Consider the following 16,954-nt stretch of genomic DNA (forward strand, 5'->3'; position numbering starts at 1 on the left):
TAAAAAATATACAAAAGAATCGCTATCAAAGAAGATTTCATTTGACTTTCGGATTCTACTACCGTCATATCACATGTTTAAGACCACAAGATTTTTTTTTTTGATACATTATAGATATCTCAAATTTAAAATCACAAGATTCAAAAGAATTCTTTACTTTCTTAAACTTCGTGCCAAATTGTAGGCACATGAAATATTTGTCGCTTCTTGCAATAAAGAAATAAGGCCAAAGTTGCAAATTTATCTCTCAACTTTGCAATTTAAAGCAGATATACCCTCTGTTAAAAAATGGTGTATATATACCTCTGCCGTTACACAAATGGCACAAATATATCCGTTTCGCTGACATATTTTTTTTCTAATGATTTGTCTGGTTCATTTAAATAAAGAGGAGTCAACAAAAAGAGTATATTTTGCATCATTTGTGTGGCGGCAGGAATATATACATTTTTTAACGAAAGATATATCTCTTCTATATCACAAAGTTGAGTGGTATATTTGCACTTTTGTCCAAGAAATAATATGCAAGTGAGGGGTATGAATGTAACTTCAAAATAACCAAAACCCTAATCGACCACTCTGAATGGAGCTCCGCGAATAGAAAGGCGAACGAACGACACGTGGATAGAGTTATTTGTAGCTGACGTGTAAATGTAACCGTAGCCTCCCTATTTATGCTCTTCGTTCTCATCCATTTCCTCTCACTATTTTTCCTTTTCAAGCAAATCTCAATCCAAATCCACAAAACCTATACACATACAAATTCATATATTCATACATATCATCATCTTCACATCCCTTTCCATTTGATCTAGGGTTTCATCAGTACACTGAAGTGTATTTCTATTGGCACTATTTCTTTCCATCCTCTCTTGGCTCGAGATCCGAGCCAAGAACAGAGGAATTGGTTCGGAGGTTTCCAAGTGGCTGGTTAGGGTTACGAACTGGTTGCTCTCTTCACTGTTTGCCACTCAGTGCAGAGAGGTAATTAAGAAATACTACTTTGTTTTATTATGGGATTTTGTGTTGTAACTGGATGTTGATTGTTTTGTTTGATATGTGTAGGTTGTGTGAAATGGCGTCGAAAGAGGGATTACTGACTGAAGGACAGAGGGAGATGCTTGAAACTGCACCGCCGAATGAGGAGATTTTGTCATCTTCTCCTAAGTCTCCAGGTGGTGCTGCTAAGTCTTCTTCGTCTGTACTTTTATCGGAACATCATGTGAAGGCGCCGGGCGGTGGAAAGGCATCCAATGCTGGGATTGCCATGAGACATGTACGACGTACGCACTCAGGGAAACATATCCGTGTTAAGAAGGGTCAGTATTACTCTCTCCGACCCTATTTAAGTGTTTTAGTCTGATTAGGCACGGAGTTTTAAGAAATAAAGAGACTCTTGAATCTGATGGTCCTATGCGTATAATGTACTAAAATGTTGTCGGATCTTGTGGTTATAAACTTGTCATGTAGGATGTCTGAACTGTCAGGTTATTAAATTTGGACGGAGGGAGTAGTTTTGTGCTGAATAATGATGACATTGCAGTTCCTCTCAAGTTTCAATTTGGTATTTGAGGTTCTGAAATTTTGGCCTACTTTTATGTAAATGCCCAATCAGCATAATATATCCTGGTGCTTCTTTTTAAGCTAAATACAGAGTACTTATATTGTTGAAGTGATTCTAATCTGGTTTGAGTAATTGAATTGTTAATGACTTTGTAAATCCCTTTCTGGATGGTGACATTGGGCTAATATGAACCTACTTCAGATGTTTTATGTGGATTGATGTACTTTCTGGATGAACTTAGTTTGTTCTTAGTTTTAAAACAATAGTGACCAAAAGAGAAAAAATGAAGAAGAAATGCTGTAGCACAGAGGACATGTATAAAACCACTCTTCTTTCTCATGCTATTTTGATGCTCCAAGAGTTCCCACTAAGCACATATATACTATAGTAGACAATATCACGAAGTGAGTAGGTTGTCAAGTCTTTTCTTATGTATTTAGTAAGAAAAAAAGAATATTAATCAAATATTGATTCTTATTTGTGGACATAATTCCTGTTAAAGGAAGTTACTATATCATTGTTTTCATTTTATTTTATTAGTACCTTTCTTTAAGTGGGTGTTTTTATCATAAAACTGGATGATGAGTGAAGTATGTCTGGAGTAGCTCTTCCAACTTTAGTTTTAGACTTACTGCGGGAGTTCTCGATCTACTTCATTCTTTCAAAATGTTTGAATGTATCCTTCACTGCTGAGTAGTTGTTAGTATTATCATTTTTAATTAGAAATGTCTTGATATCCTCCTTAATCCGGTGGCTCCATACTTTGATGTCAATACCACTACTTTGGGCTACATTCAATTCTGTGACTCTTGACTGTGCAAATCATTCAAACACATTTAAGAGGATATAGCTGTTATAGCTTTAATACGTGTGCCCTGAACACTGAGTGTTTTCAGGAAGAAGTATTTGGTAGATCTCTTTACATTTTGATAAGTTGTAAAGATTAGTCTGTCAAGTATATCAGCATATGAGCTGTGGAAATCCAATGGTCGTTGGTAGATAAAAGCCAATAGGTAAATACCCAACTTTTTTAGACTAATTAGAAATTTTAGTGTTGAGCCGAGGGTCTGTCGGAAACAGCCTCTCTACCACACAAGGTGGGTAAGGTCTGCGTATACCTCACCCTCCCCAGACCCCACTTGTGGCTTGTGGGATCACACTGGATGTATTGTTGTTGTTGTAGAAGTTGAACTGTTGAAGTCTCAAAGCTGATTGTGAAGCATCAAATGGTTGATAAATCTAAAACAGAGCTAATATCCAGGGAATGCGATCTTAAGTATTATTTGTCAGGTGCAGCTGTATTGTTATTTTGGTTTTGCCTGTTAGGACTTAGGATCTTGGATATGATTTGTTTATTTTTCCCTCCATTAAGCCTGAAGTTACATTTATTAGAGTTAATGGCATCTCCATCATGTTTTTGTTTTTTATTTGGAGTTCAAGTGTACCTCCTTAATATAATTTTGTTTTCTTTCTTCCTCGTGATATAGCCTTCAGTGTTCTCAATTGCAAGCAGCATGCAGCTTGAAATGTTTTTCTTTTTCATTTCTTTCGCTGCACATATACTGAAGACTTTTCTGCATTTGTAAACAGATGGAGCCGGCGGCAAAGGCACCTGGGGAAGATGGTTGGATACTGATGGTGAATCTCATATCGATAAGAATGATCCCAACTATGATAGTGGTGAGGTGAGTCCTACAGAAACTATACTGGCCCTTGGTGATAAAGTAAATTTAGATTTGGTTATATTCCATGTTACATTATTCTTTATTGGAGTACTATCATTCATCTTTTATCTCACTTGGAATAATTGATCAAATAAATTCATATTTGGCAATGTTACATTGTACAATATACCAGAATCCCCCCCCCCCCCAAAAAAAAATCCTGCTTAATGTCTGAATTACACAATCGTGGGTTATAATGGGGGAAAAGGCAATTTGAAGAATGGTAAAGGGAATCGTTGGTGAGAAAGAACAATGCAAAGGGAGAGTAATGTTCAATCTAAATATCATGATTTATATTAGAAGAGCCAAAGGGAAGGTGTTCACAACAATCATATTATTTCTGCAGAAAGCAATGCAAAGTTATTTTCCCAAGTTGTCCAATATCTATTCTTTGCACCATGGTTAGTTTCTTTTCCTGTCAGTTTACATCTGCCTTATTGGTGAATAATTTGTTATGACGTCCAGTTTTTTTCTCTGTTTAGTAATATAACAGAGAATGTGCTAAGACTCGAACACATGGCCTTTCGCCCGCAATTGTTTCTTTGACTAGTCCACATTTGTCTTCATATTGTATATAATCAAATTTAATGGTTGGGCAGTGGTTGTTAACAAAATTAATGGTTTGAGGAGTATTGACTTTAAATCTTAGGTATTATAAGGATAGGGATGGCACAAAATCCAATATCCTTTGTTAAGGAAATTTGCAATTTTCCATCTGCTAACTCCATTTTTTCCTTGAACCAATTGATTCATTTTATGACGGTTTGATTAGTCGGTCTTGTAGAAACTGCCTCAGTAATTCTCATGAAAGTTATTATATTATTGTTTTCATCCTCCTCGTTGACTGTAACTGACCAGGAGCCGTATGAGCTTGTTGTAACTGCTGTCTCCGATCCACTGGATGATTACAAGAAATCTGTAGTATCAATTATTGAGGAATACTTCAGCACTGGTGACGTTGAGGTGGCCACGTCTGATCTCAAGGAATTAGGTTCAACTGAGTATCACCCATATTTTATTAAGAGGCTTGTTTCTATGTCAATGGATAGGCATGATAAGGAGAAGGAAATGACTTCTGTTCTTCTTTCTGCACTTTATGCTGATGTCATCAACCCTACCCAGATTAGTCGGGGATTTTTCATGCTTGTGGAGTCAGCTGATGACTTGGCCGTGGACATACCAGATATTGTTGATATCCTCGCTTTATTCATTGCACGGGCTGTGGTCGATGACATTCTTCCACCAGCTTTTATCGCTAGAGCCAGAAAAGTGCTCCCAGAATCCTCCAAGGGGCATCAGGTGCTGCAAACTGCCGAGAAGAGCTATCTCTCAGCTCCACACCATGCAGAACTTGTTGAGAGGCGCTGGGGTGGCAGCACCCATTTCACTGTTGAGGAAGTCAAGAAAAGGATTGCTGATCTATTGAGGGAGTATGTTGAGAGTGGAGACACTGTTGAGGCCCGTAGATGCATAAGAAAATTGGAAGTTTCTTTTTTCTATCATGAAGTTGTCAAGAGAGCTCTAGTTTTAGCCATGGAGAAGCAGTCTACTGAAGCACTTATTCTGAAACTTCTAAAGGAGGCTGCAGAAGAGGGTCTTATAAGTTCCAGTCAAATGGTGAAGGGTTTTTCTAGGATGGCTGAGAGTATAGATGATCTTTCTCTGGATATTCCTTCTGCAAAAACGTCGTTCCAGTCAATTGTTCCTCGGGCAGTCTCTGAGGGATGGCTTGATGCATCTTTTCTGAAAGCCTCCGGTGATGATGGGCAAGCAAATGGTCCAGATGATGAAAAGGTGAAGCAGTACAAAAAACAAATTGTTAATATAATCCATGAATATTTCCTCTCAGATGACATTCCGGAACTAATCCGGAGTTTGGAAGATTTGGGGGCACCTGAGTATAATCCCATTTTTCTGAAGAAGCTGATAACCCTTGCCATGGACAGAAAAAACAAGGAAAAAGAAATGGCATCTGTTTTGCTTTCTGCACTTCATATTGAGATTTTTTCTACTGAAGACATAGTCAATGGGTTTGTGATGCTACTGGAATCTGCAGAGGATACAGCACTTGACATTTTAGATGCTTCCAATGAACTAGCTCTTTTCCTTGCTAGGGCTGTAATAGATGATGTCCTTGCTCCACTGAATTTGGAGGAGATAACGAACAGGTTGCCACCAAATTGCAGCAGTGGTGCCGAGACTGTCTGTGCGGCTCAATCACTTTTATCTGCACGCCATGCTGGAGAGAGGATCCTGAGGTGTTGGGGTGGTGGTACTGGCTGGGCTGTGGAGGATGCAAAGGATAAGATACAAAAGCTTCTTGAGGAATTTGAAAGTGGTGGTGTTATCAGTGAAGCTTGCCAATGCATACGAGATATGGGGATGCCATTCTTCAATCATGAGGTAGTGAAGAAAGCTTTGGTTATGGCAATGGAGAAGAAGAATGATAGGATGCTGGATCTGCTGCAGGAGTGCTTTAACGAGGGGCTTATCACCATCAACCAGATGACTAAAGGCTTTGGCAGGATTAAGGATGGACTTGATGATCTTGCTCTTGACATTCCGAATGCAAAGGATAAATTCACGTTTTATGTAGAGCACGCCAAAGAAAGAGGCTGGCTGTTACAGTCCTTTGCGTTATCAGATGCATCTTGATGAGTAGATTCAGACACATTAGCTTATTTCATCTCTGTATGTTGTTCGTCGTCGCCTTCTCTAGATGTAGCTCGTGCCTTTCGTCGACTTCTCTAGATGTAGCTCATGCCCTTTTACTTGGGAATAGAGATGGACTGACTGCCCACTCCCTTCAGATTCCTCTTTCATTTGAAGTTTTTAAAATGATGGATAATTGTTGATGTAAAAATTGGGGCTTCTCGTGTTCCTCTGCTGTAGTGGTAAACACAGACTGCGTTACCTTAATCTCGACTGTTTTCCAGAATGATGTTAGTACAGATCATTTACATAATCCTGCACTTCCTGAAGTTTAATTGTTTTTGGGTCAAACCTACATTATTGACTTGCATACTTTGTTGAGAAAGAGTCTTAATATATGAGAGCATTTACGGTTAAAAGCACATCTTGAATGTATAGCATACTTTATTGACAAAGAGAGTTAATATATGAGAGCATGTACAGTTAAAAGCACATTTTGAAGGAATAGACATCAAGTCCATGGTAAACAACGGAGGGAAGATCCGAAGGTCTGGAGCTTGTGTATGGGTGACAACAGTTTTAATCAATTAATTATTCAAATCAATGCTTTATGAAAGAACAAGTGTTAGTTTTTGCGAAAATGTATGTCTAGGGTGTTTATAGTTTGCACGGAATACTTTGATTTTCGTAAATAAAGATTTCAAAAACTATTGTTTCTAGTTAGTGGGGACAGGTTTTAAAGGTGGAAATAACATTAGTATGGTTACTTTTTAGGAAAGTTGTTTAAAACACAGCCGCAATTTAGAAATTGTTGCAAACCTAGTCAGTAGTCTCCATGGTACGCACTTCTTTTCGGTTCTTTTACGTCGATGATAGATCTCTGGTGTAATCCAAGAGCGCTAATAAGAGTTCATGCATTATATTGTTGAAGAAACAGATAAAGGTGAATTGCTTTAAAGTTAACTGAATAATGAGAAATTGTGATTTAAAAGTTTGGATGATAACTGAATTCAGTTGCAAGAGTGCTTATATGTCGTGCCAATTTGTGAAAGCATGAGAGGAAACATGGATCATGGACTGCTACGACTGAGAGTTGTTGTCAAACTATGAAGAAGTAACAAAGTCCTGGGAGGAAAGCTGTTGTATGATGCTACCATAAAGCATGCGTAAATGTCCACGACTCTTTTTCGTATTTAACTAAAGTTTAACAAATGTTGAAAAAGTATAACAAAACAACTCTAAAAAGTGTTTATAGTGCAAATGGCCCTTCAAATGAAAAAGTAATTAGCTGGTTCGGCACGTAAACTTTTGTCTGAAAGTGAGGGCATCAATGTAACTTTACAATATCCAAACCCTAAACTGGACCCCGCTGAATGGAACTCCACAAAATAGAGTCACTCTTAGCTTAAGCGAGAAAGCCACGTGGATAGAGTCATTGTTGCTGAGATGTACCTTTAATCCCTATATAACAATCTTACATTCTCATCCATTTCAACTCACACGCACTACCCCACTCTCTCTCACTTTTCTTTGTCAATCAAATATCAAATCTAAATCCACAAAAACCTATACATACACTCGTTCATAAATATAATTTACACATCTTTTTCCCTTGTGAATCACTGATCTAGGGTTTCAGCACTGTATTTTAGCTTGTTTTTGTTAGTATTTGAAGATCTGATTCTCGATTATCAATCCTCTCTTGGCTCAGGAGGATCCGAGCCAAGAACAGAGGAATTCATTCGCTATACGGACAGGTAAAAAATCAGGACAGACATATAAAAAGTGCTCTCTCTCTCTCTCTCTCTCTTTGTCTTACTTTCCCTATTAGTCCTTTTAATAATTCCAACTTCCCACATCACACCTTTTAACATCACATGATCAAATGACATTTTGGTACATTCAACGTATATTTTAATTTAAAAGCCGGAGATTCAAAGTTTTTTTTTCTTTTTTTTTACTTTCTTAAACTTTGTGCAAGTAAAAACCAAACAAATAAATTAAAATCGAGACACTTCCGTCCATTTTTAGTGTCCTGTATTGACTTGGCATACGAGCTATACATAGAAAGAAAATTTTACTATAGCACTCCTTATTACTAAGTCATCTAATGATTGATGGAATGATAAATTATGTATTGGTTTTCCAAACTGGACAAGTAAAAATGGAGTACAGAGAACAAGTAAAAATGGATGGAGGGAGTATTTGTGTCGTTTAAATAAAGCGGAGAGTTGATGGTTTGATGTGTTTAGGTTCTGTGAAATGGCGTCAAGTGAGGGATTGCTGACTGAGGAACAAAGGGAGATGTTGGATATTCAAGAGCAGAATGTGGAAGTTCTATCATCATCTCCCAAGTCTCCCACACTGAAATCTCCACGTGCTAAATCCTCGTCAGTTCTCATGTCGGAACATCGCGTGAAGGCACCGGGCGGTGGGAAGGCATCCACGGCTGGGATTGCTGTGAGACATGTTCGACGTACACACTCAGGGAAACATATCCGGGTTAAGAAGGGTCAGTATTACTTTTTGGATGAATCATGATGATGTTTTAGTTCTTCTTATGTTTTTGTATTGAATTGTTGGCTTCGGTATCAGGGACTATCTTTTTAATGTCCAATCAACAGACTACATCCCGGTGTTCTTATTGAGCTTAAGATGAAAGAAGTTTTTTTTTTTTTAACTGATTAAAATTTACAATAAATAGTAGAAGTAGAAATGCCATTGTAGGGAGGCATACGGAAAATTTGAACTTTTGTCAATTATTTGTGGATTGATGTACTTTGTAAGGACTTAATTTGCTCTTAGGTTTAAAACAATCATGTGTGGGCTAGGCCATTATAGTTAAAAAGGAGGCCACAGTGCAGAGAATTGTGCTTAAGGCAACACTTGTTTTTCATGTTGTGTGAATACTCCAAGAGTTTCTGGTGAGAGGTTGATTTCAGATTTATATTTGATGATTTCAACCTGTATGGTTTAACCACTTAACCCATTGCATTGTAAAAATTCAAAGTTCAATATTTGATGAAATTTTAGTGACTTTTCCCATTGTATTTATTTTCATTTCATGTCAAAAATGCTGAGTTCAGTTGTTGAACTCATGCTCTGTTCTGCATATGTTCCCGGTAAACTCCTATATTGTACTCCACACAATATCAATAATTCAGGAGAGTACTAATTGGCTCAAGAGTAGGGCAGGGATCAATGAAGTGGAAAATTACTTGGAGATCAAGGTTCATATTCAAGCCGAGATTTAGAAAATGCTGAGTAGTTTTTCTTATTTAGCTAAGCTCAAAACATCTCCAATGTATTTCGACACCATTGCATTAGGAATAATCTGCTTTGATATGTGTTACTTGAGCCGAGGGTCTTTTGGAAACAGCCTTTCTACCTCCATGAGGTAGGAATAAGGTCTGCGTACAATCTACTCTCCCCAGACCCTGTATGTTGTTGTCGCACTAGCAATAACAATACGATTTTCACGAGTTTCAAGGGTTTTAATTCATTTAACAACTCATTTTTAGAACTTGAGGTGATGTTTTCCTTTATCTTGTTAAGTTTCAGTTAGTCCTTCAACTCTTTCTTTTATTACTGATATAATACACATATCAAGTTAATTACTTGTAAATGGGTGGAATGCCTGGGGCACGTGGGGGAGAAGGGAAGTAGAGCTGTTTCACCTTTGCTGAGCCAAATGGTGTTGAAATAAAGTAGGGCAGACGGAGTGCGTATACTTTTGAAGGGGTGGGGACACCTTTTATGAATTTTCGTGGATATGTGAACAGTGTGTACTGTTGATGCCAAAATTTTGTTCATGTTCATCACGCAAAGATCTAACTAATCGGAGCTGAAGTTTGTTAGTAGACATCAGGGTACATGAGAAATAGTCCATGCATTTTTCTGACATTAGGTTTTTCAGGTGCATGAGTTTTTTCCGTTGTGGTTCTCTCCATCTCTTTCCCAATCTCTCTCTCTCTCTCTCTCTCTCTCTCATGTTGGTTGACAAATGCACAGCTCTTGCTGAGAGACTTGTTAGTTACTAGCCTAGGCTTTGGTAATCTTCCTAGTCTTGCCACATCCTCCTGAATCCTTACCTGTTCATTTTACAATAATAGAAGCCTGGAAACTGACTAATGGCATCCATGTCTCTTGCATACTTCATCAGTGTTCTCAAATGCGGAAGCATGCAGCTTGTATGCTTTTCTCAAGAAAATTTTCTTTTTCTGTCCATATACTGAAGGCTTCTCTTGTCTTTATTTGATGGTGAGAAACAGATGGTGCTGGTGGTAAAGGCACTTGGGGAAAACTGCTCGATACTGATGTTGAATCTCATCTTGATAGAAAAGATCCCAACTATGATAGTGGTGAGGTAAGTCCTTCGACTTATTCAACTGTATACTTCTTAGGAACAGCCTCTCTACCCAACAAAGGAAGGGGCAAGGTCTGCATACACCCCACCCTGCCCAGATCCCACTGGGTGTGTTGTTTTTTGAGACTGTATACTTAGGTGAAATAAGTTACTTTGGTTATATTGCACGTGACATTATTCTTTATTGGAGTACTAAAATATTTTCTTGGTAATATTAATTGTACAATAGACTACAACCATCCCTCAAGTTCTAAAACTCTTAAAATATATATCGCTCTGCATTTGCGGATTAGAATTTAAAAAACAGGAATTGAAAAGGAGGGGAGGGAATCAGCGATGAGAAAGAATAATGCGAAGAACAAAAAATTTTAGTCTAAATATCGTGATTGTAGATAAGGGTAAAAGTGAAGGGACATAAGGATTGTATATTTCTGCCTTGCAAAGTTATTTTTCTAAGTGCTTTGTAATGTATACCTGATGCACCATCATTAATTTATTTTCTTTCTTCTCTGCCTATTTACATATGTCTCTGATAAGTAAATAATACCAAAGAATTGTGAATCCTAATGATAGAATCACATTTTCCACTGGGGAACCTACTTGACCGCTAAGCCATAGGGTCTAATTGTTCCCTTGAAGTATATATAGTCAACATTTTCCTTTATGGCAGTTTAAATCAATTTTTAATGGTAGTGAGCAGTGGTCATCAAAAGAAATATTACTGGTTTTGAGCAGTATTTTAACTTTAAATCCTTGGAGTTATAATGCCATATGAAGGGAAGAGAGGACACAAAGTACATATCCTTGTTTAAGGTGATTTTTTATTTTCCATCTGGCAATTCCATTTTGTATGAAGCGATTGATTCCTGGTCTAGTCTGTTTTACTGTAATTGCTGGATTAATCAGTGTAGTAGGATGCCTCCTCAGTAATTTTTCATCAGGGATTTATATTAATGCTGTCTCCACCTTTACTCTATATGAACAGGAGCCATATAAGCTTGTAGGGACTGCTGTCTCTGATCCATTAGATGATTACAAGAAATCTGTAGTATCAATTATAGAGGAATACTTCAGCACTGCTGACGTGGAAGTGGCTGCATCTGATCTCAAGGAATTAGGGTCGACTGAGTACCATCCATATATTATTAAGAGGCTTGTTTCTATGGCAATGGATAGGCATGACAAGGAGAAAGAAATGACTTCAGTTCTTCTTTCTGCTCTTTATGCCGATGTCATCAACCCTACCCAGATTAGTCAGGGGTTTTACATGCTTGTGGAATCTGCTGATGACTTGGCAGTGGACATACCAGATACTGTTGATATCCTTGCTTTATTCATCGCACGTGCCGTGGTTGATGACATTCTTCCACCAGCTTTTATTGCTAGAGTCAGAAAAATGCTACCGGAATCCTCCAATGGGTTTAAGGTGTTGCAAACTGCTGAGAAGAGCTATCTCTCAGCTCCACACCATGCAGAACTTGTTGAGAAGCGCTGGGGTGGCAGTACCCAATTCACTGTTGAGGAAGTCAAGAAAAGGATTGCTGATCTGTTGAGGGAATATGTTGAGAGTGGAGATACTGCTGAGGCCTGCAGATGCATAAGACAGTTGGAAGTTCCTTTTTTTTATCATGAAGTCGTCAAGAGAGCTTTAGTTTTAGCCATGGAAATGCGGTCTGCTGAACCACTTATTATGAAACTTTTAAAGGAGGCTGCAGAAGAGGGTCTTATAAGTTCCAGTCAAATGGTGAAGGGTTTTTCTAGGATGACTGAGAGTATTGATGATCTTTCTCTGGATATTCCTTCTGCAAAAACGTCATTCCAGTCAATTGTTCCTCGTGCAATCTCTGAGGGATGGCTTGACGCGTCTTCTTTGAAAGCCTCAGGGGAAGATGGGCAAGCGAATGGTCCAGATGATGAAAACTTGAAGCAATACAAGAAACAAATAGTTAGCATAATCCACGAATATTTTCTCTCGGATGACATTCCAGAACTAATCCAGAGTCTGGAAGATTTGGGGCAACCAGAGTTTAACCCCATTTTCCTAAAGAAGCTAATCACCCTTGCCATGGACAGGAAAAACAAGGAAAAGGAAATGGCATCTGTTTTGCTTTCTGCACTTCATATTGAGATTTTTTCAACTGAAGATATAGTGAATGGATTTGTGATGCTACTGGAATCTTCAGAAGATACAGCACTCGACATTTTAGATGCTTCCAATGAACTTGCTCTTTTCCTTGCAAGGGCTGTAATAGATGACGTCCTTGCTCCACTGAATTTGGAGGAGATATCGAACAAGCTGCCACCAAATTGCAGCAGTGGAACGGAGACCATTTGTACGGCTCAATCACTTCTACATGCACGGCATGCTGGAGAAAGGATACTGAGGTGTTGGGGTGGCGGAACTGGCTGGGCTGTGGAGGATGCAAAGGATAAGATACAGAAACTCCTTGAGGAATTTGAAAGTAGTGGTGTTCTCAGTGAAGCTTGCCAGTGCATAAGAGATCTCGGAATGCCATTCTTCAATCATGAGGTGGTGAAGAAAGCTTTGGTTATGGCAATGGAGAAGAAGAATGACAGGATGCTGGATTTGCTGCAAGAGTGCTTTAACGAGGGGCTTATCACCATCAACCAGATGACTAAAGGCTTTGGGAGGATCAAGGATGGGCTTGAAGATCTGGCTCTTGACATTCCGAATGCAAAGGATAAATTCACGTTTTATTTGGAGCATGCCAAAGAAAGAGGCTGGCTGTTACCGTCTTTTGGGTGTTCTGATGCATCTTAATATATTAGCTTGTTGCATCTCTGTATGTTGTTCGTTCTTGCCTTCTCCAAGTCCGTTTTATTGGGAGTGGTGGATGGACACGGACCAGTCCTTCCTAGTTCCTCTTTCTTTTTAAGTTTCTTGTATGATGGATATCTTTTGATGTAAAAATTAGGCCCCTCGTGTTCATCTAGTGTAGTGGCAAATGCGTACTGCATTACCCTTAGTCTTCCATAATGAGTTAGTACAGATCATTATCAATAATCCTACATTTTCTGAGTTTAATCATTTCGATCAATTCTACATTGTTGGCTTGCCTTGTGCCATTTCTTGATGATACTTTAGAGAGATATAGGAGTCGATTGTGTGAGCTTTTAAAGGTTAAATCCACATTTTGGAAGTCCTACACGGTAGGAATTACTTCCTCTTAAGAGAAAAGGGAGCAGAACAAATAGAGGAACAATCAGTACCCACCCCAACACGCACCCGCAAAGTGTGTTGATAATTACAATTCTGGCGGGTGCACTCGTGCCTTGTGGATATATTATGAGGGCAACATAAAAAAAGAGAATTGTTTGTAGTTGTAGTTGTAGTTGTATGACCGCGCCTTTTTTAATCTGAGATACGGGTAGGGGAGAGGTAAAAGTTATTTATATGACCTCTTTTTTATCTTTATTTTATTTTATTTTTTAAAATTGTTTTTTATTACAATGGGGGTAGGGGAAGGGGAAAAGGGGAGGAAATTACAATGTGGGAATTTTATTTCTTGTTTTGTGGACAGATTTCTTGTACGTATGTGTTTCACTTATTAATTCTTAAGGGGCAAACATACAAAATTAAAAATGGACAAGTAAAAATGGAGAGAGGTAGTAGTAAAACTGGTTTTGTATATACACAGGACACAGCCACAGGGATCCGAACCCAAAAATAACGAGCTTCATATATAAAGCACCTTATTCCAATAGTAATTCTATGCTTTTCTTTTCTTGTTTCACGCAGTCATCCTCCCTTAACACTACTCACCCAAAAAAAAAAAAATAGAGAGAGAATTTTGCACATACCCATCCACATTATGTAACCAATTCCCCATAAACAAACCTTCTGTCTTCAAACTTCAAAACAAGAAACCCAGTTTCTACGTGTAGAAGATACATATATATCCATTTTCCCGTCCCATGCAAATGCAAGCATGAAGATAAATCTCCAAAACTTACCCTTCACTCTCAAACCCTTCATCCTTTCTCTCTTTCTCTCACTTTCCTTCTTAACATTCCTCTCTTTACAAACCCCACGTCACACTAAACCCACCATTCTCCCCCCGGACCTCAAAATCCGACCCGGTTACTCATCATACAATGCATATATAAACCTCCAGCTCAACAAAACCCTCAACCCCAAACTCCGAAAAATCTGGACAACCCGAGACTGGACCCGTAAAGTCCAAGTCTTTTCCAAATTCTTTGAAAACTTAAAGCTTAGAGGTTTCTTGAACAACCATTCAAAAGCACTCTGTGTTGGTGCTCGGGTCGGGCAAGAAGTAGAAGCGTTAAAACGGGTCGGAGTTAATGATTCAGTTGGTATTGATTTAGTGCCTTATCCACCGTTAGTTATTAAAGGTGATTTTCATTATCAGCCGTTTGATGATCGGAGTTTTGACTTTGAGTTTTCTAATGTGTTTGATCATGCGCTTTATCCGTTGAAGTTTGTTGGAGAGATCGAACGGACGTTAAAGCCTGGTGGGATTTGTGTTTTACACGTGTCGTTATCTGGACGGACTGATAAGTATTCGGCTAATGATTTGTATAGTATTGGGCCACTTAAGGAATTGTTTAAGGTGTCTGAGTTGGTTGAGGTGAGGCAAATTGATGGATTTGGATTGGATACGGAAGTGGTTTTTAGGAAGAAGAAGTAGAAAAGGAAAATAATTTAATTATTGTGGTGTTATCTTCATTAGGTTTTTAATTTGGTTTTTTACGTTACATGTTAAGTAATTCTTTTATTTATCTCAGATTTCCTTATAGTTTATTTGAATGTTGGAAAAGAGACAATGTAAACAATAGAAATTACACTCTGATTCATTTGACGTGGAACTTTTTTTTTTTAAGAGAGTGTTCGGTTAAGCTTATAAGTAGAATTTGGTTTATCTCTTTGCATTTGAAATAAGTTTTTTGTATTTGAAAATGGTCATCTTTTAAGTATAATTGTTTTTATTTTACTTTTTAACATGACTTATTCTAAATCACTTGATCTAAAAATTCACACTTCTACTAAGAGAGAAAAGTATGACATGAGACATAAGAACTCTTACTCTCTTTTACTTGAATTCAGCTTCTCTTCATTATATTTGCTCTCACTTTCTTCAAGTATTCATTTGAATGAATACCATCTGTGCTACCTAATCTGTAAAGGCTTAAATTTATTAACTTAACAAGTATATTAACCATGCAAAAGTTTAAAATAAAACTTGAAATGTCGTCACATTCTTGAATGAAACCAATAGTTGTAAAGAAGACAGAGGATGGTCCAATTGCATGCCTTTTTAATATGTGGAGGAGACATGTATGTTCAACAAATTAACGACCTCCTCTTTTTGCGTAGTAGAAAAAGTTAAATTCGTTGGGTCACGGATAGGGAATGAATAAAGTTCAAAGGGACCACTACTACAACAAATATGTGAGGACATTTTGGATTCAGTAGGTGATGGGGACAATGCGTTCAAGCCATTTTTCCCAAAAAGATAAAAAAGGCAGGTCCAGCTTCTCACGGATACACACAACACAACAATATAATATACAAAGTGAACAAGTCATGTGGATTGCATCAACTTCCAACCTAAAAGCCATTAACAATTGGATATAAATAATGTAAAGTAAGAGCATAGAGAGTTTAATAATGTAAAGTAAGAGCATATAGAGTTTATTTCATTAATAATGTAGTAGTTTAACTTGTTATTGTTATAAAATGAAGCTAAAGAGTTTTTGAAAACCATAGAAATATTAAAAGAGGAGAGATTTTTACTATTCTTCCAAAATGTGTTGCAAGTGTATTTCATATGAAAATTTACTATTTATAGTGATACATATGTATTTAATATATGAAATGGTGGAAGAGTTATGGTGGACTAACATGGTGGAGCATATATATTTGGAAATGGACATCCAAAAACACTACATGTCCATAGATGATGTGCATCGTTAAAAACCTTATTTAAAAACCTTGCGGGGAAAAAGCCTCAATGAAGGAAAAGAGTACACGTATCATTTGTCTATTAAAAACCTTACCAAAAAAACCCAATATACAAAAACTTGATTAAGGGAAAAGAAAGTACAACGCGTTTTTCCCCCGACGAAGACCAAGATGATGTCGAGTCTTCGAGAATCTTAAATATCATCTTCTCAAGAATATTGAAAGATTCTTGAACATTTGATCAATTTTTGCACATCAATATCACCATTCTTCGAGATCGTGAAAAATAACTTTGAAATGTGCTTCGTTTATCTCCTTTTATAAATCCTCCCTTTAATTGCTATATGCTATATAATACCGTGGGTATTTTCGTATCACACTTCAAGCCACATCTTTCTCTGATGTATAATCTCAACCACACACATCTAACTCGGAAAATTATCTCGAAAAAAAAAAAGATGATTGTGTCACCCGGGGATATAATTGAATACTCTTTGTAAACTCGAGCTTTATGTGGATCGGATAAATAACTCCGGTAAAGATTTACTACCTTTGTTAGTATAAATGGAAAAAAATATATCGCTTGCTTTAACTAATTTTAGTGATTATATCTTGCTGAGAGAGAATGTATGTCGGAGTCTTGCAAGCAAGATACATAAGTGCACCAAAGATATAATACTTCTTGATTTTCTTCGAGGTAA

At 37.6% G+C, this 16,954-nt stretch overlaps 3 protein-coding genes across 4 annotated transcripts; all 3 read left to right on the top strand.

The window, feature by feature from the left end:
* Nucleotides 1–728: 728 nt before the first annotated feature.
* On the top strand, nt 729–6,226 carry LOC132056037 (MA3 DOMAIN-CONTAINING TRANSLATION REGULATORY FACTOR 1-like). The gene is made up of 4 exons (XM_059448079.1): nt 729–984; nt 1,066–1,319; nt 3,155–3,249; nt 4,147–6,226. The coding sequence occupies exons 2-4, from the start codon at nt 1,076–1,078 to the stop codon at nt 5,941–5,943; spliced, it is 2,136 nt and encodes a 711-aa protein (XP_059304062.1). The 5' UTR covers nt 729–984; nt 1,066–1,075; the 3' UTR covers nt 5,944–6,226.
* Nucleotides 6,227–7,504: 1,278 nt separating this feature from the next.
* LOC132056036 (MA3 DOMAIN-CONTAINING TRANSLATION REGULATORY FACTOR 1-like) lies at nt 7,505–13,365 on the top strand. Of its 2 annotated transcripts, XM_059448077.1 has the most exons (4): nt 7,505–7,697; nt 8,193–8,452; nt 10,212–10,306; nt 11,292–13,365. In XM_059448077.1, the coding sequence occupies exons 2-4, from the start codon at nt 8,203–8,205 to the stop codon at nt 13,086–13,088; spliced, it is 2,142 nt and encodes a 713-aa protein (XP_059304060.1). In that variant the 5' UTR covers nt 7,505–7,697; nt 8,193–8,202; the 3' UTR covers nt 13,089–13,365. The 2 variants fall into 2 exon arrangements, with proteins under 2 accessions (XP_059304060.1, XP_059304061.1); XM_059448078.1 differs by lacking the exons at nt 7,505–7,697; nt 10,212–10,306 and having other exon boundaries at nt 8,271–8,452.
* Nucleotides 13,366–14,091: 726 nt separating this feature from the next.
* On the top strand, nt 14,092–15,167 carry LOC132056039 (uncharacterized). Its single transcript, XM_059448080.1, has one exon. The coding sequence runs from the start codon at nt 14,257–14,259 to the stop codon at nt 14,977–14,979; it is 723 nt and encodes a 240-aa protein (XP_059304063.1). The 5' UTR covers nt 14,092–14,256; the 3' UTR covers nt 14,980–15,167.
* The last annotated feature ends 1,787 nt before the right edge of the window (nt 15,168–16,954 follow it).

This window comes from Lycium ferocissimum, chromosome 5 (genome assembly GCF_029784015.1).
Source record: "Lycium ferocissimum isolate CSIRO_LF1 chromosome 5, AGI_CSIRO_Lferr_CH_V1, whole genome shotgun sequence".
Classification (NCBI taxonomy): Eukaryota; Viridiplantae; Streptophyta; class Magnoliopsida; order Solanales; family Solanaceae; genus Lycium; species Lycium ferocissimum.

Bases quoted from the DNA above. Each gene is read 5' to 3' on its own strand.
- LOC132056037 (XM_059448079.1), top strand. From the start codon at position 1,076: ATGGCGTCGAAAGAGGGATTACTGACTGAAGGACAGAGGGAGATGCTT. The intron at 1,320-3,154 runs GTCAGTATTACT...ATTTGTAAACAG, and splicing joins ACATATCCGTGTTAAGAAGG to ATGGAGCCGGCGGCAAAGGC. The intron at 3,250-4,146 runs GTGAGTCCTACA...GTAACTGACCAG, and splicing joins CCAACTATGATAGTGGTGAG to GAGCCGTATGAGCTTGTTGT.
- LOC132056036 (XM_059448077.1), top strand. From the start codon at position 8,203: ATGGCGTCAAGTGAGGGATTGCTGACTGAGGAACAAAGGGAGATGTTG. The intron at 8,453-10,211 runs GTCAGTATTACT...GGTGAGAAACAG, and splicing joins ACATATCCGGGTTAAGAAGG to ATGGTGCTGGTGGTAAAGGC. The intron at 10,307-11,291 runs GTAAGTCCTTCG...CTATATGAACAG, and splicing joins CCAACTATGATAGTGGTGAG to GAGCCATATAAGCTTGTAGG.
- LOC132056039 (XM_059448080.1), top strand. From the start codon at position 14,257: ATGAAGATAAATCTCCAAAACTTACCCTTCACTCTCAAACCCTTCATC.